General features: G+C 50.8%; 9 protein-coding genes across 9 annotated transcripts; 5 read left to right on the plus strand and 4 right to left on the minus strand.

Moving 5' to 3' along the window:
- Nucleotides 1-442: 442 nt before the first annotated feature.
- Nucleotides 443-1,976, minus strand: ISF_09100 (26S protease regulatory subunit 6A; the record flags this gene model as incomplete). Its single annotated transcript, XM_018852703.1, has 4 exons — nt 443-463; nt 520-1,154; nt 1,204-1,619; nt 1,672-1,976. The coding sequence occupies 4 exons, from the start codon at nt 1,974-1,976 to the stop codon at nt 443-445; spliced, it is 1,377 nt and encodes a 458-aa protein (XP_018700121.1).
- Nucleotides 1,977-2,426: 450 nt separating this feature from the next.
- ISF_09101 (hypothetical protein) lies at nt 2,427-3,401 on the plus strand (the record flags this gene model as incomplete). The annotated part of the gene is made up of 1 exon (XM_018852704.1): nt 2,427-3,401. The coding sequence occupies one exon, from the start codon at nt 2,427-2,429 to the stop codon at nt 3,399-3,401; it is 975 nt and encodes a 324-aa protein (XP_018700122.1).
- A 473-nt stretch (nt 3,402-3,874) lies between these two features.
- ISF_09102 (UPF0132 domain protein) lies at nt 3,875-4,595 on the plus strand (the record flags this gene model as incomplete). Its single annotated transcript, XM_018852705.1, has 3 exons — nt 3,875-4,263; nt 4,327-4,488; nt 4,541-4,595. The coding sequence occupies 3 exons, from the start codon at nt 3,875-3,877 to the stop codon at nt 4,593-4,595; spliced, it is 606 nt and encodes a 201-aa protein (XP_018700123.1).
- A 172-nt stretch (nt 4,596-4,767) lies between these two features.
- On the minus strand, nt 4,768-7,191 carry ISF_09103 (tRNA ligase; the record flags this gene model as incomplete). Its single annotated transcript, XM_018852706.1, has 2 exons — nt 4,768-5,013; nt 5,062-7,191. The coding sequence occupies 2 exons, from the start codon at nt 7,189-7,191 to the stop codon at nt 4,768-4,770; spliced, it is 2,376 nt and encodes a 791-aa protein (XP_018700124.1).
- A 669-nt stretch (nt 7,192-7,860) lies between these two features.
- On the plus strand, nt 7,861-8,505 carry ISF_09104 (ankyrin repeat protein; the record flags this gene model as incomplete). The annotated part of the gene is made up of 1 exon (XM_018852707.1): nt 7,861-8,505. One exon carries the CDS (start codon nt 7,861-7,863, stop codon nt 8,503-8,505), a length of 645 nt encoding a protein of 214 aa, XP_018700125.1.
- A 1,599-nt stretch (nt 8,506-10,104) lies between these two features.
- Nucleotides 10,105-11,446, plus strand: ISF_09105 (RNA methylase family protein; the record flags this gene model as incomplete). Its single annotated transcript, XM_018852708.1, has 4 exons — nt 10,105-10,221; nt 10,268-11,112; nt 11,162-11,348; nt 11,432-11,446. 4 exons carry the CDS (start codon nt 10,105-10,107, stop codon nt 11,444-11,446), a joined length of 1,164 nt encoding a protein of 387 aa, XP_018700126.1.
- A 407-nt stretch (nt 11,447-11,853) lies between these two features.
- Nucleotides 11,854-13,110, minus strand: ISF_09106 (vesicle-mediated transport protein Vid24; the record flags this gene model as incomplete). Its single annotated transcript, XM_018852709.1, has 4 exons — nt 11,854-11,920; nt 11,968-12,328; nt 12,399-12,549; nt 12,598-13,110. 4 exons carry the CDS (start codon nt 13,108-13,110, stop codon nt 11,854-11,856), a joined length of 1,092 nt encoding a protein of 363 aa, XP_018700127.1.
- Nucleotides 13,111-14,316: 1,206 nt separating this feature from the next.
- ISF_09107 (Mago nashi domain protein) lies at nt 14,317-15,038 on the minus strand (the record flags this gene model as incomplete). The annotated part of the gene is made up of 6 exons (XM_018852710.1): nt 14,317-14,457; nt 14,508-14,595; nt 14,646-14,709; nt 14,767-14,862; nt 14,914-14,951; nt 15,001-15,038. The coding sequence occupies 6 exons, from the start codon at nt 15,036-15,038 to the stop codon at nt 14,317-14,319; spliced, it is 465 nt and encodes a 154-aa protein (XP_018700128.1).
- Nucleotides 15,039-15,468: 430 nt separating this feature from the next.
- ISF_09108 (coatomer beta subunit) lies at nt 15,469-18,492 on the plus strand (the record flags this gene model as incomplete). The annotated part of the gene is made up of 4 exons (XM_018852711.1): nt 15,469-15,773; nt 15,826-16,246; nt 16,292-18,290; nt 18,347-18,492. 4 exons carry the CDS (start codon nt 15,469-15,471, stop codon nt 18,490-18,492), a joined length of 2,871 nt encoding a protein of 956 aa, XP_018700129.1.
- Between the last annotated feature and the right edge of the window lie 315 nt (nt 18,493-18,807).

Here is an 18,807-nt window from a genome sequence, read left to right on the forward strand (position 1 = left end):
TGCTTCAAAAAGCTTTTTTAGAAAAAATTTATATGCAGCGTTCTTTCGAGCTACCTGATTCGTAACATGGAAATGGGATGGCTGCTGGTGAACTTTATCTCTGTGTAGGCTGTCACGGAATGGACGACCCGCTCACTCTGTGTCCTGGCCTCGAGGCTAAAGCCGAAGCCTACAACGCTTAAAGCTGTGCTCGGTTAACAACTCGAAGTTGAATGCACACCATACTGTCCGTAACAGTGTGTCCAATATCGCTTGTCCCCCAGGCGCCAGCACAGTCTATACCCAAGTCCATGACTTCTACATCACACATTTCCTCATGCGCATCAGCAGTTGAGCACTGCACTGTATCAGTATATTCTCTAGTAATAGTCTTACACGGAGCCGTCGGCAAACCCAGCAGCACCAAAGAGTAAGTGTCGTAAAACGCTCTCGTCCCGGACATCTATGCATAGAAATTGACCGTCTAGGATCTACTGTCAGCAAGCGTATCCGTGCAGGCCGTTGATCGCAAAAACTTACATCCTTCTTCTTCGCTTGCACTTCGGAAATGGCGTCCACATAGTGCTCGTGACCGATCTTGTTCTTGCCAGAGCGCAGCGCGATCATGCCAGCCTCGACGCAGACGGCTTTAAGCATGGCGCCACCAAACTCGTCCGTGCTCCTCGCCAACTCGCCCCAATTCACGCCTGGATCGACAGTCATCTTGCGGGAGTGGATCTTGAGAATCTGGGCGCGTGCTTCCTCGTTGGGCAATGGAAACTCAATCTTTCTGTCTAAGCGTCCAGAGCGTAGTAGCGCAGGATCCAGGACGTCAATTCGATTCGTGGCGGCCAGCACTTTAATTCTGTCATCGGAGGCAAAACCGTCCAGTTGGTTGAGAAGCTCCAACATTGTACGCTGCACTTCGCGATCGCCACTCTTCTCGCTGTCAAAACGCTTCGTGCCAACGGCGTCGAGTTCGTCAATGAAAATGATCGCTGGCGCCTTCTCCTTGGCTAGCGCAAAACAGTCTCGTACAAGCTTCGCACCATCACCGATGAACATCTGCACCAACTGAGGGCCAGCAAGCTTGAGGAATGTGGCTTCGGTTTGCGCCGCGCAAGCTCGGGCCAGCAGAGTTTTGCCGGTACCAGGAGGGCCGTACATGAGAGCACCTGGACAATGATGTTAGTGCCAATGTAGCAAGTAGAACTGCCGTCATACCTTTGGGGGCCTTGATGCCAATCTTCTTGAACCGGTCTGCCTCCTTCATGGGCCATACAATGGCCTCAACAAGCTCTTCAATCTGCTTGTCCAGTCCACCAACGTCAGTATACTGCTCAGTAGGCTTCTCGTCAACCTCCATGGCCTTGACTCGGCTGTCATATTCGGCGGGCAGGGTATCGAGAATCAGGTACGAGTCTTTGTTGACACCGATGAGGTCGCCAGGCTTGAGCGCTTCCGAGTCAACCAGGCCAATCAGCGGCAGAAATATTGTTTGTCTCGTGGACGTCTTGATGACGGCAGATTTTCCCACCCGTGTCGCGTCGAGATCAATGTTGGCCCCCTCCTCGGACGACTCGGCAGTAGGGTCTAGGTCTAGAAGTTCGACAACGTTTCCCACTAGGTAAGGCAGTTGTCTGTTGCCAATGTTAGTGCGACGTGCCATAGCATCACCAATATACCACCTACCTGTTATTGGCAATCTTGTCCACATTATCCTTGATTTTCTCGCCCATGGCCGCCTTTTCATGAGACAGTCGCGAGAGCTCACTCTTCATGATGCGAGAGTCGTTCTCTAGAAGCCGCTTTCTCGTCAGAATGTCCTGCGTGCTGAGTCCCAGGATCTCTTCGTCCAGAATATCATCTTCCTCGTCGGCCTCCTTCATCTCCTCATCTCCCTCTTCTTTCTTGTTGCCCTTGTCATCGCGGTTTTCTCTCTTCTTATCATCCTTTTCCCGGCGATCGAGATCCTCGAGCTCTTCAAGTGTCGACATGGCGAATGATAGCGGCGGCGCTGCAAGACGTTGCTGTTCTCACCGGGACAGACGGTGTAGATTCAACCAATCCACAGAAATACTGTAGATAGTCTTCTGAAGGGCGATTGTCGTCGGCGAAATGCAATTTCTTGCCCAAGGGGCTTGTTCTTGCTTGGTAAATTGGTTGCGTGAAGGGAAGTGAAGCAGTGAGACGCCAGGCTGGTGGGCTCCAGCTTTGCTAAGCACAGCACGCGCCATCAAATTGGCAGCCTAACGTCAGTTAGCAGTGGCCAACTTGGCCCACACCAGGTTAGCCCAAAGTGCCAAAGCCTCGGAACGGCAGATGATTCTCCCGCGAGTCGCCAAAAAATATACCTGGAGTCACACTGATGGGTAGTTGCGACAACCATCACCATTCCTGCAACTTCCGTCCCCAACAGCGCTAGGAAAGGTGCCACTCTACTCAGGATGGTGCAGAGGGCTTCAATGGCCTCCAGGCGCATTGTTCTTGGCCTTTGCAGCAGGCCAAGTGCAAGCCGCAGCCCCCTAATTCGCATCGAGCCTGTCCGACAATATGCTTCAACCAGCCTCGGCCAAGCTGGTACCACAGAGGCGCCAATGCAATATTCGCCTGCGACGAAACCCCCGAGCGTACGACCAGCAGAGACGAGGAAAAGCCAGATGATCCGAACATACACATCTCTTCTGCGCACGACACCCTTGATCCTCTTCTTTCAGCACAGCAACTTAACAGCTATCGAATGGGCTGCTGTGCGGAGGGAGCTCAAAAAGGCCGTATCAGCAGTTCCCTCTACAATCATCGGACCAGGTGGACAACCGATTGACATCAGCAACAGCGTGCAACTGCAGGTTTTGAGGACAAATATGTTCGACGTCGCCCTCAAGATTGTCGAATTTCACAACCCAGAAGCCGCTGCCGCCCTGGGGACCACAGCGCGCACAGCCAGAGGCCCCATTGTCCATGATTTATCAGAGGCGGCATACCAGGCTATACGCAAGGCTGATGTCACTCCCGAATCAGCCTACAGCCAAATAGAGCTGCTCATGGTTGGTCCTGTCGCGGCCCTTGTTATACCCGCAGTGTCGCCCACACATCTCGCTGCCGCCCTCAGCATCCTATCACCAGTCCCCGGTAGCTTCCCGGCGCCGACGAGAAAGAAAAACCCGGGCTTTCATGACCCCGTTTGTCAGAACGGCCTGGCAAAGCTGACCTTGGTTGGTGGACGCATCGAGGGTAAGGTCTTTGACCAGGCTGGCGTTAACTGGGTTGGAAGCATCCCTGGCGGCCTTGAGGGGCTCCGTTCCCAGCTGGTGCATGTCCTACAGAGCGCAGGCCTAGGAATCACAAATGCGCTGCAGGGCAGCAGCAAAAACCTGTGGCTGGCTCTGGAGGGCAGAAAAGAGCAGCTGAACGGGGAATAGAAGGGCGTATGAGGGTGTATGAAACATCTTGTACCATACAAACTATATACTGTACAATACTCAAGTTCAACGCTCTAGAGGTGTTGGTAATTCTCTATTGGATTGTCACAAAAATGCACGGAGTCCTTAATGATGTAGTACTCGTAATTGGCAGCATAAAAGCACACAACGTTAACGTACGCGTGCCTTCCATACTAATAAGGGTAGTTAGGTGGGTTAGTACGTACCAAGGCGAAGATGCAGGCCTGACGTGCCACCCCACAGGAGCTCCAAGCTACCTATCACGGTCCATGTGACGCACCGCGTATCATCCACGACTCATCGCAAAACTAAACCCGCCCATCCATCTCGAACCTCTACTTCCTCGATCTGCACCTTGCCCGAGCGACGCCCGACGCCAAATACTGCAGTTGGCGAGACCGCCAACCGCGACACACGTCGCCTCCCTTTCAGGTCTTCAGCAACTGCCGAAGATGGACTTCGCGCCATACCAGTCCTCGCCCCCTGAGCACGGCCGAGTAGCCTCTCCTCCCGGCTATAGTGCATCCCCGCGCGCTTCCACAGACGCAAGTAAGAGGCCATTCTCACCTATCAATGCTGCGCGCAGTCCGCCTCCGCTGCAGCACCCTCAACCTCAGAGGGCTTGGGGAGGATTCGACGGTCAAACGAGCGGCTGGGCTGGTGGCAGCTCTGCACCTGCAGGGAGCTCTTTGCCCGGTGCATATCCTGCGGCCGAAGTGAGCGAGTTTGACACCAGCCTCGGACTGCGACTCGGCTACGAAGCTTGTCTGGCATATTTGGCGTGTCCGCCCATTGGCGCCATCGTGCTCCTTATACTGGAAAGAAAAAGCGACTACGTCAGGTATGTGCCCAACGACAGGTTCCCATGGTGCATTACAGGTATGCATAAAACTAACAGTTCCAGATTCCATGCCTGGCAATCCGCATTATTGTTTACGGCCATTATGGTTCTCCACCTCCTATTCTCGTGGTCGAAGTTCTTTAGTTGGCTCTTTTTCCTAGGAGATCTGGCTTTGATTGGATTTCTCTCTCTCAAAGCATACCGCGACGCTGAAATATTAGACAGGTATGTGACAACGTTGTAAACGGCGTCGCGACAAAGGCTAATATCGTCACAGATTCGAAGTTCCATTCTTCGGAAAGATAGCAGCGAGGATACTGGACGACGAGTAATAATAAATATCAATACTATAGCTACACATTTGTGTTTAGAGCGTTTTGGCAGCCTACTAACACCGATATAATATACTAATGATTCGTTTGATATTTATTTTTAAGAAGTAGCGCAGGGAGCGGGGGTTTTAATCGAGTGAAGTTACATGCCGATTGCCAAGGATTCTCAAAGTTACCGCGACAGAACCGAATGAACACTGCACGGTACTGTGACCTTATCCGCAAAGATGACCTCGCGAATGTCACCAGTCGGCCCTTCATCCAGCCAATTCCCTAACAAGACATTGCTCTCTTTGGGCTTTACTGTATTATCTCTTGTGCCCACGGTAATATGTGCTACACGGTTCGCGCATTCCCATATGTTGGATGTGTCGTCGATTCGGACCACGATCGCCATAATCCGTTGATCGAAAACAACCTATCATAATTAGCTTCTATCCCACAGCTCCTGGGCGACTCAACTTACCCTCTCCATGACCACATCGCACTCGCCTAGCTTTCCGGTCCCTCCACCTGCCGAATCGTGCAGCGCGAGGTAGCGTTGCCAGAGCTCGGGGAACTGCTTTGCACTGGCTCTATGCAGAAGCGTTACGTGAAAATCGGACTGTATTCGACGGGTTTGCTTGAGTTGCATGTAGTTGCGGGATAGTTCCTTGTCGCACGAAGCAAATACCTTGTCAAGCATGCAGTTCACAACGTGTCGGGGGACGACGATGGACATGTATTCAAGCTCCTTGGGCTTATTCTTCTCCTTTTTTGGCGGCTGCCTGGCTGGTTGTTTGCTGCTCCGATCCGGAATCTCGTGCCTGAAACCTGGCTTAAATCCAAGCGCCGACTCAATCGCCTCATCTAGCTGGTCGGCCGTTGGTACTTCCTTGACAACATTGGGGAAGATTTCATGAAGCTTTGTCACGACTGTTTCCAAGTTCCTTCGGCTTCCTGCAACAGGATCTAAGTCGATAAAGGCGTCAAACCCGTCATCTGGTCGAGAAAGGGGAGAACAAGGCTCAAAACGACCGATAAATCCATCCATAACTCCGAGGAACTTTTCCTGGTCGCTAGCAGCGTGGATGGTTTGGTGATTATCACCACGTTGTATAACCCTTTCACGCGTCACCTTCCGGATCTCTTCGAGAGATTCTTGGTCATGGCGGAAGTTGAGACACACCATCTTGACAGACTCATGTTGGGTCTTGGTGTCAAAAATGATTTGCTTCCTTTCATGCTTTTGCGCATTGTTGCGATCAGCAAACACAACAGGCTTATCTTCGAGTTGCTCCAGCACTGCCTTGGTGAATCGAGGCGGCCGCCCCTTGCCAGAGATGTTGTCGTTTTGAATGTGTCCCCAGCCAAAAAGCTCTGTCAATGCCAGAGCAACCGTCGTCTTCCCGCAACCGATGGTTGCAATCGGTACCAGAACGACATTTTGGGTGACCTCTGGGAGTACAACCACGTCCGATTGGTCCATGTTGGCAGCATCACTGCCCCTGATGTTTTTGTAGTCGAGGAACTCATTACGCAGGGCAATGATTCCATGATTTTGGTTGTATAGTTTGGCCAGCCCAGGGTTGGCAGCCATACGTTTTTTGGCGTACAAGAGATATTCTTCGGTAATAGCAACGTGCTTCTTGAATCGGGGTGGCTTGCCCAAGATCAACGCCTTTGTGCATTCTCTCCACTGCCGGTACATAAGGTATGGTTCCTCAAACTTGAACTTAAAAAACCAATCCTCATATGGGAGATTTGCAGGGTTCCCTGACATCTTGCAGCGGATAACGAAGCCTTCGACGTCACGACCGTCGTATGCGCCAGTGATAGCAGCATCCTCCAGAAACTCTTTGACTTTGTTGACATCCTCGAACACGAGGTAGTTTGTCTTACGGAAACCCCAGGCATCTGCGAACTGCTGAACGGCGTTGCTGGGGTACGTGTTGAATTCCGGCACATTGAGATTGATTCCATGCAAGTAGAGCCCGGCTTTATCCGGTCCATACGCCAAAATATGCTCCTCAAAGGCGTCGTCGCAAAGCTCAGCAACAGCCGTCACATTGCGTTGTCGAAGTTCTTTAGCTAGGTCGTTCTTCGTCTTTCCGAGTCCTAGAAGCTGTTTCTCTATCCAAGCCTCCCCGGCCTTGGAGTGTGTGAGCTCGCCGCCACGATCTCCTGTAGAGTGTTTGCTGCAGACAATGAGGGTTTCGTCTTCAAGGCCAGCAATGAAGATGATGCATCCGTTTTCCTTGAGAGTGAGTTCATATGGCCCTTTGGTCTTCGTCAGGATATTCTCCCACTTGGTTTCGTTGACTTCGTCGACATTAAAAAACTTGTCGTAGCCTCGCACGGCAATCTCGTGACGATTCTTGCGCGTTTTTGTAGTGAAGAGCCCACGAGCATATACTGGCAGGTCTCGTCGCTTGTAGTCCCATTCTTGGAATCTCCACGAATCGACTGTGATATTATTTGGCGATTCTTTGACCTGAAACGGGGTCCTCTTCACGGACGCCTTGCCACGATGTTGCCCCTTTCGGTACTGCTCCAGTGACTGCATGAGCTTGGACATCTGGTCCGGGTCCTGCTCAATGTAAGGAACGCCGGCCATGTTGGAGTATTTGCGTGAAATCGAGATTATTGTTTTGAATTTCTTCGTTAAAAATCCTACGCGGGCGACCTTGTGGTAGGATTTTGTGCCTGTAATCATGGACAAGTTCGTCGTTTGCTGCGGGTGCCGTTTGTCGATGTGCCTAGTCGCCAGCTACAGAACGGCGTTGTCCAAGTCACCAGTTGTGAAGCTTTCGGGCAATGGCAGTACGAACTAAACAGCACGGGGACTGGGAGAAGCCGCGTTCTTGTAGACTTCGCTGCACCACGGCTCAGAAATCATGCATATGTTCAGCGTTTGGCAGCAAACAGCGAAAGTTGATCCCAACAAGGCAGAGTCTCTGCCCCACCTGTGATTGTGACTCAGTCCAGGCACGCTGCGAGGCGAGCTGCAAACTGCCTGACCAATCACTGACTGCCTCTTTAACGTTTCGCAAGCAAGCTTCGGGCAAGAATTATCAACGGAAAATGAGTCTTCACCGAGAATTAGTGTAAACGCCATGGCAGAAATAGCGGCAAGCTCTGAAAATTATAGGCAGCCATACATCCTCTTTTAAATAAAATTTCATTGCCATAACTAGTTGCAGCAAACCTACCCACCTTCACAAACAGAGCACCAATTTTTTCCTCCTAATAACTACTCCACCACCACGAGGTTCAACATTACAAGATGGCTCCGAATCCCTTTTTGCTGGCTGCAGACAACAGCCCGTCTCTTCTTCCTCTACTGAGACAGAATCCAGAGATTGCAAAGTCCCAAGACGAGCACGGCTACACGTTGGTCCACGCTGCTGCGAGCTACAACCACCTCGATCTCCTTCGGGCATTGATCAATGAATTACAAGTCGACGTCAACATCACGGATGAGGACAACGAAACCGCTCTTTTTGTGGTAGAGACAGTTGACGCGGCAAAGGCCTTGGTTGAGTTTGGCGTCGATATCCAGCACAGAGGTCTCGAGGGTCTCACTGCCGCAGAAAAAATCGAGAGTGAGGCGGACTTCCCAGATGTGGCGATTTTCCTAAACTCTCTCAACTCTGGGCAAACCCCCCGGCAAACCAGCTCGGGTGCCACTGCAGTGCCATCCGGCCTTCCACTCCCTCCGGACGGCATGCAAGTTACGTTTGGGGCCGTGGACGAAGCGGAGGTCCCTACCGAGGTGGACCAGGAGTTTCAGCGCCGCATCGAAGAGTTTGCCCAGCGAGATGACTTCAAAACACCAGAGGGTCAAGCGGAACTTAGAAAACTTGTTGAGGATGCTATTACGGATCAGGGCTTTGGTGAGGAGAGGGGCACCAAAACGAAGCGAGTATGAAACTTAGCTATGCTTGATATCCCACATCAAATATCGCGAGCTCTGCCCAGGTGGCTTCAGGACAGTTATTTCGCTCTTGCCGCCCAGTCTACCCGCCCTCAGGTCGGTTGCACTTATTGTGAACCACGAATCTTCCGGGCAGGCTGTTATTAATGCAGACACCAGATTCGATACCCACGAAGGACTCATGAGTCCATCCCAACTAATGTGCACAACACTCATTTCCCCCGGTGGGCAATCTGGTACACTGTATCGTGATAAATATGGATCAACTCCATCATTGTATAGCACGCGGGGGCTTCCTAGTCGTATCAGTGAAATCCATTCGTACAGCTCCGCTGCCGCGTAGGGGCCTCCTGAGCCGTCGTTTTGGAAGTCGGGCATCGTCGGCGTCATGACTTGGTGTGTCTTTATCGGTTGAGAATTGACGGGATTCGACAGCACCTTTTTGTATGATAGTCGGCCGAGAGACGTTGACTCGTCGCCTGATACTTTGTCAACATACAATGCTGGTGGCGGGCAGTGAGGCTTACACGAGTCTTCCAGGGTGCAAATCCAGTTTAGTTGAGTGTCCGATACGGTTCTACAGCCGTATACAATCCGGTCAAATCCTCGCTTTCCATGTTGCATGCTTGGACTTTGCAGGTCGTAGGCGACAACTATTCAGTGTCAGTCTATGCTCCTTCACTAGACTATATGTTCACTTACCCCATTTTGATCGCATCTCCCTGTTTCCATTCTGTTCGTCAGGGCTGCCTGATAAACCTGACCGCTCATATGTTTCTCTATCAAGATACAGCTTGAGCTTTCCTGCGCTGCGTGTCAGTTGCGCAAAGACCACGGTATTCGTCACGCTATCCTAACCTCTGCAGAGTGCGAATGTGTTGCCAGATATCGGAATCCCTTCTGAGAGCATAGACATGTTCCCTTTACATGTTTAGCGTCGGTTCCGACTTGAAATCAGTCATCTTACCTGTTTTCACATGGTCTCGAAAAAATTCCTTCTCGAATATCTGGCCCAGTGTGGCTTTGACCTTATAATACTGTGTTGGGGTGCGTTGAACTACTTGCTCCAGACCAGCATTCCAGTTGTCTGGCACGACTACATCAACCTGCACCTTGTGAGCTTTTGCTGGGGTGAATGCGCTGCGTGGAACTGGATTTACCCTCTGTATGAAGTCCCTGCTGTGAAAACTAGCCGCTGGTCTTCGCTTCGCCTGCGACGGTCCTGCTTCAACGCTCCCTGTTGTGAAGGTGCATCGCGTGTTCTGGTAGACCGATGGCACGGTGTGTAAGTTCATTTCCTTTCCGCTGCTTCTAGGGCAGTTTGTTAAAACAAGCTGTATTGATAGTCTATTCCCTGTGAGCCAGGTTGAAGCGGCCGCGTTTTCGCGAGGTTCTGTTGCGAAAAAAATTTACGCAGTCCCACTTACCCTACACTTAGTTCACCAAATTGCCCTCTGAAATGCCCTGCCACTCTCACACACTGTCCCCCATTTTCACGGGAACAGCCTCACGGCATCCACTAGGGGTAACAAATTAGCAGAGGATACTTCAGGGCGTCTTTCTCTCCCTTTGTCCGTAGCTATACCGTACACCATGATGGACTTTATTATAAAGTTTGCACAGGCCCACGAAAGTTTTCGCATCCCCGAAATCGAAGCGTTGGCGATTGTCGAGAACGTGCACCTAAAAATCATACACTATGACGAGGCAGTAAGATCACCAGCACGGCATAATCGGAATGTGCTAACCAAAGCAGTCACCTCTGTGTATTGTGAAGCTTCCATGCGTGGACGCCGCAAAGAGACTCGTGCGTCGCTCTATCATGGCACAGTCGATCCACGAGCTGTGGGGTTCAGGCAAAGACCTGGAAGAGCTTAACAAATCTGTCGAAACGACGAGTAGCCCAGCGTGGCCAAAGTATAAGACATCATCATTCAAGTTTGTTTTTGATTCATACCAAGGATCGCGATCCAAACCCAGTCGGCTATCTGTGATCAACAACTTCCGATTCCTACCATTCGAAGGGCCCATCATCATGAAGAACCCTGATGAGGTTTTTACCATTCTCGAAATATGGCCGTGGAACAGTGTTCCCATGGGAATCGAGAACCCCGACTACTACCACCTGGGACGCTTTATTGCTAACTCAGCCCGTGAAGTTGTACTCAAGTTCGATCTTAAGAAGCGGCAGTATATATCGACCACGAGTATGGATTCAGAGCTCGCTCTGATCACAGCAAATATCGCATTAGCTGCACCTGGAAAGATCTTCTACGACCCGTTCGTTGGAACAGGCTCGTTCCCGATTGCATGTGCCCATTTTGGTGCAATGAGCTGGGGCAGTGATATAGATGGACGGAGCATTCGAGGCGAGGGCAACGATAAGAGTCTCAAGGGGAATTTTGGCCAATACGATATCGAGTCGCTGCTAGGTGACGTATTTGCTGCCGATATCACGAACAGCCCGATTCGCAGACGGAGAATCTGGGACGGCATTGTCTGTGATCCGCCATATGGAGTGCGAGAAGGATTACGAGTACTCGGGCTAAAAGACCCAGAGAAAACCCCATGGCTCGTTGAACGTGGAATCAAGCATGGAATGTGAGTTTCAATCCTGGAAAGGTAATCGGATCGGTGCTGATGTTTATAGGGAGTTCGATTATGTGCCACCAAAGAAGCCATACAGCTTTATGGCAATCCTGGATGACATTCTTGTATTTGCAGTGGAAACCCTCGTTGACAACGGAAGGCTTTCGTTTTGGATGCCCACGGCCAATGAGGAGGACCAGCAGATCGCAGCCCCAACGCACCCGGGCCTTCAAATCGTGGCCAACTGCGTACAAGTCTTTAATAAATGTCAGTCGAGTTCTCCATGGCCACTGCCACTGGCACTAGTAGCAGCACTGGCTAATATACACAGGGTCCCGACGGTTGATTACATATCGACGCATACCCGACTCAGAAGTACCCAACGAAGCACTAGAAGCATATGCTGGCAGGCAACTTTTTAGTGAAGTTGGAACCACCGCTGACGAACTGAACCCTTTTCGTCGCGGGTATTTTAAAAAATTCCAAAGCGATAGCTGAAAGCCAAATGCAGGACTGGTCAAATGACACCCATGATATTTGTAAATCAACAGCTCCCGTCCTAGCTCCAAAGCAAAAACCCAGCAATCTGTTCAATGAGCTTCAACCCGATCAACAAAACACAATACTATGCATGCTGCAAACCACATAAAATGGAAGTAACCCGGAAATGGTATATACACACTAATTGGCGTGCTGACCGGCCCCATTTGCAAACCAGCAATTTACCGACGTGTCAATCATATGCATCCAAACTCATCGAAACTCCATGGCCATGAAACATCCTCGGTCTGGGACGTATTTAAGCTCAAGCTGCTGGAATCTACGTGACGTTAGCGGTGGATTGCAGCAAACAGGAAAGTGACATACTTTTCGCTCTTCGAGTGGAAGTAGATACCGCTGACTTCGCCTTTGACCTGGTTGAAGCATATATAGTAGAAGCCCTCAAAACTGGCTCCGTGAATAGTGCGGACTCGATGATCCGGTACGAGGAAGTGCTCTTTCCATCGCATAAATATGAACTCCTTTTGCGCGACGTCGGGTATGATGACGGACCCCTTTTTGCCCTGTCTCTTTGAGTACGGCCGAAACGCACCAAACTTGGACCAGTGGCTTATGTCCACTTTGGAGTTGGCACCCCAGTCGTCGTGCTGTGTGATGAAGCTGTACCTCGTCCCGATAATCTCGCCCTCGAAGTATGTGGTGAGGGTTGGGTGATCTTCGGTGAGACCTAGCATAAATGTTAGCTGGCTGATTTGCAAAAACGGCGCAGCATTGACGGCAGACAGAAGTGGATGTACCCTGAATGCGCAGATATCCGCATAAGAACGACTCGCGCATGTCGACATATTTTATTTCGACCTGAACCTCGTAGACCTGCCGTTCAGACTGTTGCGTGCCGTGGAATTTGGTACCTGGTCGTAGGTAGGATGATGGACTAAAAGGAATAGACTGAATCCTTTAGCTTCCATCTATTGGAACGAGTTAGAGGCAGCTTACTCTTTTGTTGGAGTAGTCGAGCCCAGTGTAGCATGAGCTCAGTGTATGGTCGTCGTATGTTTCGGGCTCGCTGTCGTTTTCTTCTTGTCGATTGGCAGCACTGGATGGAGACGGGCTGCCCGTGACAGCTGGTTGACGGGTACTGGATCGGCGCTCGAGTCCTTGTTGTTTGCCATTGCCGATATCAGAAGGGGGGGAAAGAGCGCCGTTCGCGCTGGATCGCGGGCGTGGGGATACTGTAGTGGCCCGAGATGACGACTCGGCGGAGATACGATCGTCTGTCACTAAAGAATCACCTCTGATCATGTTGCGTGACTGCTCCGAGTCGACAGAAGGAGTCTCATGAGGCGATTGGCTCCGCCTGTCCGAGGGCGATTCCAAGCCAGGAGTCATTTCTTCACGAGATGACTGGGCGGTTTGGGATAAATGTTGCAACTCGTCGGGACAAGTCGAAAATGTGTAAGACGGCGGTGAAGAAGGATCGAGCGGCGGCTCCGAGGACGGCGTCGGCATTGTTGCGACCGATCGGACCGTGACAATCGGCGACGCTGACGGCGGGGATTCGTCAGCGAAGAAGATGCCGCCAATCAACGGTGGTGCACAAGCCCCAGAATTCACTCCAGTGCCAGGCAGGGGAATACCTTGCTCAAGTTGCGTTACCAAGCTGTTGAGTTGCCGCGGAAGATGGGGGGTGACGGTATCACCACGCGAGACCGAATTGGCTAAGAGCGATTCATTGAAGAGCGCTTATAGCTGTCGTCTGGGAACCGTATGCCCAGATCGCCCGGACCGTACAAATAAGATCGCACCCTGAAACAGACCGGAAAGCGATGACGGATAGATGTTTAGTCGATTAGATAGCGGCTGTAGGGTCAAAGGCGAAAAATGAAGGACTTGGGAGGCGAATTCGGGTTGACATGTGTGGAGAAACTGATAGGTAAGGTGCCCTGCGGCGCAACTCCAGCTGAAGCAGTTGGGCGGGATTGGGACGGGGAGCCGGACGCTTTGTAGCGGGGAGGTACCATCTAGTGGACGGTGGATGTAGAAGATACCCCGCCTCTACATGAGATGCGATCTGGGTAGGTTAGTTAGGTGGGTAGGTCATACGTACATACATACATACATACATACATACGGCGCCGCCGACTGAGCCAACTGTCCATGGCCGTCAAGTCTCTCGACCAACCCTACCTAGGTACGACTGGGAGGCACCCACTTCGCATACATCTTCACGGTAATGGGGATATGTCTTAGGATGTGGCATTGTACAGACAGGTAGTTATATAATATCTGTAGAGGAACTGGAGCTGAATCTGGGGCAGTGCCGTGTACGTTATGTCAGGTAGCTTAAGTACCTCATGCCAGGTATATTTGTAAATGTTCACCAGAAAAACGGGAAGCTAACTATGTATGTACCTACATAGTTATACTGTAGCCCCCAAGTGGTCTCGGATACCTAACATATCACACTAAAGCTGCGGCTGCTACACACGGCTCCTAGTTGCCTTGGTATTACGGCTTTGAACTGTTCATCCGATACTGCAAGTGGTTCAAAACTTGTTAATGGTGAAAACGGTCTTGTGTGCACATTCCGCACTAAAAAATGGCAATATATCATTCCTGGCGTTATATTGCATACTTGTACGTATGGTATGATGCCATAGTTGGCCAGCAATGGTATCCTGACCCAACCCCTATAACTCCGCTTTTGGGTATCAATTAAATAGGCTTAATCTTGAAATGCAACGCGATAAGGCTGAAAACCAAAGCCTTTAAATCTTGAACCAGGTAATAGAAAACTCGAAGGCCTTCGGGGTCGGCGGACTCGGTGACATCGACTAGCGATCCTATCTTGGCGGTCTTTGGCAGTTAGCGAGTTTCTGGTCTCTATGCGACACTTTTATACCAACTTCGAATGAAATGTGGTCATTGCCGAGCCGGATTTCCAGCTGTTGACGTCCGTCTTTGTTCTTTTGAGGCCATTTGGAATCGTCTTCCCTGAGAATGGTTAGAATATTATGGCGAAAGTGCACTAAGGGCATCTTTACTTGGTAATTTCGCTCGTCTTTATAATTCGCTTGATTTCGTCGATAATGGTGGCGCTCACACACACTATAAGAGCTGATTAGCCGTTATTCGAGCACATTGTCAAAGCTGCTGGCTGCGTACTCTCTTTTCGAATCAAACTGTCGTTTCGGTAATTCGAGTTATTGGCATATCGAGTAACTGCACTGCGACCGTCCCCTACGACTCTGATATCGAACTCTGTCAAATAACATCAGCACTTGCTCATTCGCAGGATGAAGCATCACCAACCAAGGAACTCGTGGCCGAAGCGGCCAGAATGGCCAGAACTAAGAAGGATTAGTAGATCAACCTGGAGAGACGTACAAAATGGCTCACTAGTATCGTAGGTAAAAAGGCTCATTGGAGGAACTCATGGCTACGATTTTCCCAGTCGCAGAAATTTGGCCAAAAGCTGCAGTTGCGCCTCTGGAGCTTCACTAGCTTCACCCGCAGCGCTGCCTTCTCATGGTGGGGCAAGTTGGCAGTGGAATCACGTGCAGCGACGCTCTCCATTCCCCTCGCTTATTAACTACTAAAGTTAGTGCCACCTGTTCAGCGGGCGGTGGTGGTAAGGAGGGAGCAGCCAGATCACCAAGACCGCAAGGTGCTAATTCAGAGCTTGCCCATACTCACTGTCGGCGACTTTGGCAGCTTCAACGTCGGAATTGCTACTCGACTTGCCCGCCCATGGACCAGGCTGCAACTTGAAGAAGACGAGTCTCTTTACCAGCACAATTGCGGACGAACAACGCGAGCCCCTGGCTATATAACCCGCCGCCTTCTGAACTCTGGCAAAGAGCAACCATGTCAGGATTTCTAGAAAATGCATACAGTCTCGTCCACCAGGACAATGCGGCTGATGTGCCTACTGTCTCGGATTTACGGATGCAGCTTGAGAAGGGCACTGATGAGAGCAAAGTCGACACCATGAAGCGCATCTTGACGATAATGCTCAACGGCGACTCCATGCCCACGCTCCTTATGCACATCATTCGATTTGTTATGCCTTCCAAGTACAAACCCCTCAAGAAACTTTTATACTTTTACTACGAAATATGCCCCAAGTTGGACTCTTCTGGCAAGCTTAAGCAAGAGATGATTCTCGTCTGGTACGGCTAGACTTTACCCCTCCGCCGCCTTGTCACTGACTGAGTTGTCTAGCAATGGTATTCGCAACGACTTACAACATGCCAACGAGTACATTCGAGGCAACACTCTGCGCTTCCTCTGCAAGCTGCGCGAACCGGAACTCATCGAGCCCCTGCTCTCATCCGCACGATCCTGCCTCGAGCACCGTCACGCCTATGTTCGGAAGAACGCCGTCTTTGCCGTCTCTTCGATATACCTGCACTCGCCCAGCCTCATTCCTGATGCGGCAGACCTTATCTCTGCTTTCCTCAGCGGTGAGACGGATGCCACTTGCAAGCGCAACGCCTTCGCTGCCCTCTCCAGTATTGACCACGACGCTGCGCTGGTGTACCTCAGCTCTGTCTTTGACGGCATCCCCAACGTGGACGATCTTCTGCAGCTTGTTGAGCTCGAATTCATCCGCAAGGATGCTATACAGAACTCTCAAAACAAGGTAAGCCAAATTATAATTCCTTCGACCTTATCTGACCTGGACTAGGCCCGCTACCTTCGACTCATTTTCGACCTGCTCGAAGCTAATACCTCTACTGTTGTATACGAAGCGGCGTCATGTCTGACTGCCCTCACCAATAATCCTGTTGCTGTCAAGGCCGCTGCGGGCAAGTTCATCGAGCTCAGCATCAAGGAGGCTGACAACAATGTCAAACTTATCGTCCTCGACCGCGTCGACCAGCTGCGCAAGAAGAATGAAGGAATCTTGGATGACCTTGTGATGGAGATCCTCCGTGTCCTCTCTAGCACGGATATTGACGTGCGCAAAAAGGCCCTTGAGATCGCCCTTGAGATGGTCTCGAGCAAGAACGTCGAAGAGGTCGTTCTGCTCCTCAAGAAGGAGCTGTCCAAGACTGTCGATCAGGAGTACGAAAAGAATTCTGAGTACCGATCTCTTCTCATTCACTCCATCCACCAGTGCGCTATTAAGTTCTCCGAGGTTGCTGCCAGCGTTGTTGAGCTGCTCATGGATTTCATTACCGATTTCAACAATGCATCTGCCGTTGACGTCATCCACTTTGTTAAAGAGGTGGTCGAGAAGTTTCCCGCGTTACGTACCATCATAGTTGAGAGACTCGTCTCGACACTGAGCGAGGTCCGCGCGGGTAGGGTTTACAGAGGTATCCTGTGGATCATTGGCGAGTACTCTCTGGAAGAAAAGGATATCCGCGATGCCTGGCGCCGTATTCGTGCTAGTCTCGGCGAGATTCCCATTCTGGCCTCGGAGCAGCGCTTGCTGGAGGACCAAGATGGTGACGAGAAGGAGGAACAGCGGCTGAATGGCGAGCCGAAGCCCGCAGCCCCCACTGGATCGCGCAAGGTCCTCGCGGACGGAACATATGCCACTGAAACTGCTCTCACTAGCCAGTCTTCTGCGGCTGCGAAGCTGGAAGCTGTTAAAGCCGCCCAAAAGCCGCCCTTGCGCCAGCTCATTCTTGATGGTGATTATTACTTGGCCACAGTACTTTCCTCTACCCTGGTCAAGCTCGTCATGCGCCATTCTGAGACCTCTTCTGACAAATCTCGGACAAACGCCCTCCGTGCCGAGGCCATGCTTATTATGATATCTATCCTTCGTGTTGGCCAGTCACAGTTTGTTAAGGCTCCTATTGATGAGGACTCTGTCGATCGTATCATGTCTTGCGTGAGATCGCTGGCTGAATTTTCCGAAAACAAGGACCTGGAAGCTGTTTGGCTGGATGATACAAGGAAGGCCTTCAAAGCCATGGTTCTGGTTGAAGAGAGGAAGCGTGCTGCAAAGGAAGCGCACGAAAAGGCCAAATCTGCCGTACAAGTCGATGATGTTATTCAGATTCGTCAGCTGGCCAATAAGAACGCTACGGATGGCCTAGATGAGATTGAAGTCGACCTGGAGCGCGCCACCGGTGGTGATGCGACGGCAGAAGACTTGTCGTCGAAGCTCAGCCGTGTGGTCCAGCTCACTGGCTTCTCAGACCCGGTATATGCCGAGGCTTACGTCAAGGTGCATCAGTTTGACATTGTTCTCGATGTCCTTCTAGTGAATCAGACGACCGAGACTCTACAGAACCTTTCTGTTGAGTTTGCCACTTTGGGCGATCTCAAGGTTGTTGAGCGGCCAACTACTCAGAACCTGGGGCCTCACGACTTTCACAACGTCCAGTGTACCATCAAGGTATCGTCAACTGATACAGGTGTCATCTTTGGCAACGTGGTCTATGATGGTGCCCACTCGACGGACACAAACGTGGTCATTCTCAACGACCTCCACGTTGACATTATGGACTATATTCAGCCTGCCACGTGCACAGAGACACAGTTCCGCACAATGTGGACGGAATTTGAATGGGAGAACAAGGTCAACATCAACTCCAAGGCAAAGACACTACGCGATTTCCTGGACCAGTTGATGGCCTGTACCAATATGAACTGCCTTACTCCCGAGGCAAGCTTGAAGGGCGACTGTCAATTTTTGAGTGCAAACTTGTATGCCCGTAGTGTATTTGGTAAGAGCCTGATTTTTTTTTTCGTAACTAATGCAACTCGACTAACTCAATGATAGGGGAGGACGCGTTGGCCAACTTGAGCATCGAAAAGGAGGGAGAGGACGGCCCAATCACCGGATTTGTGCGTATAAGAAGCAGGTCGCAAGGCCTGGCGCTCAGCCTCGGATCTCTAAAGGGTCTGAACAAGATTGGCTCCTCTTAGATGTTAAAATACAATTAAATAAGCGCTGATTTAGATATGGGGATCTGGAAAGGGAATTGCAGCCTCGCTCACGGGTTACGAGGCGGAGTGGTGAATGGATGATAATAAAATTTTGTCTTTTTCATGAACATTACAGTGTGAAGAAGTATCTGAGAGTAGTTCCGGTTGGCGGAAAGGTCAACTAATACGTGCAATTCATTAAATATCCAAAACAGATCCTGTTCTAAACAATCGATCTCAATCCTCGCCGTGGGCAAGTGGTGTGCGTAACAAACTGTGAATACGTGCTAAAGGGTATATGCAGAGAAAAGTAAA

Source organism: Cordyceps fumosorosea (assembly GCF_001636725.1).
Source record: "Cordyceps fumosorosea ARSEF 2679 chromosome Unknown scaffold_41, whole genome shotgun sequence".
Taxonomy (NCBI): Eukaryota; Fungi; Ascomycota; class Sordariomycetes; order Hypocreales; family Cordycipitaceae; genus Cordyceps; species Cordyceps fumosorosea.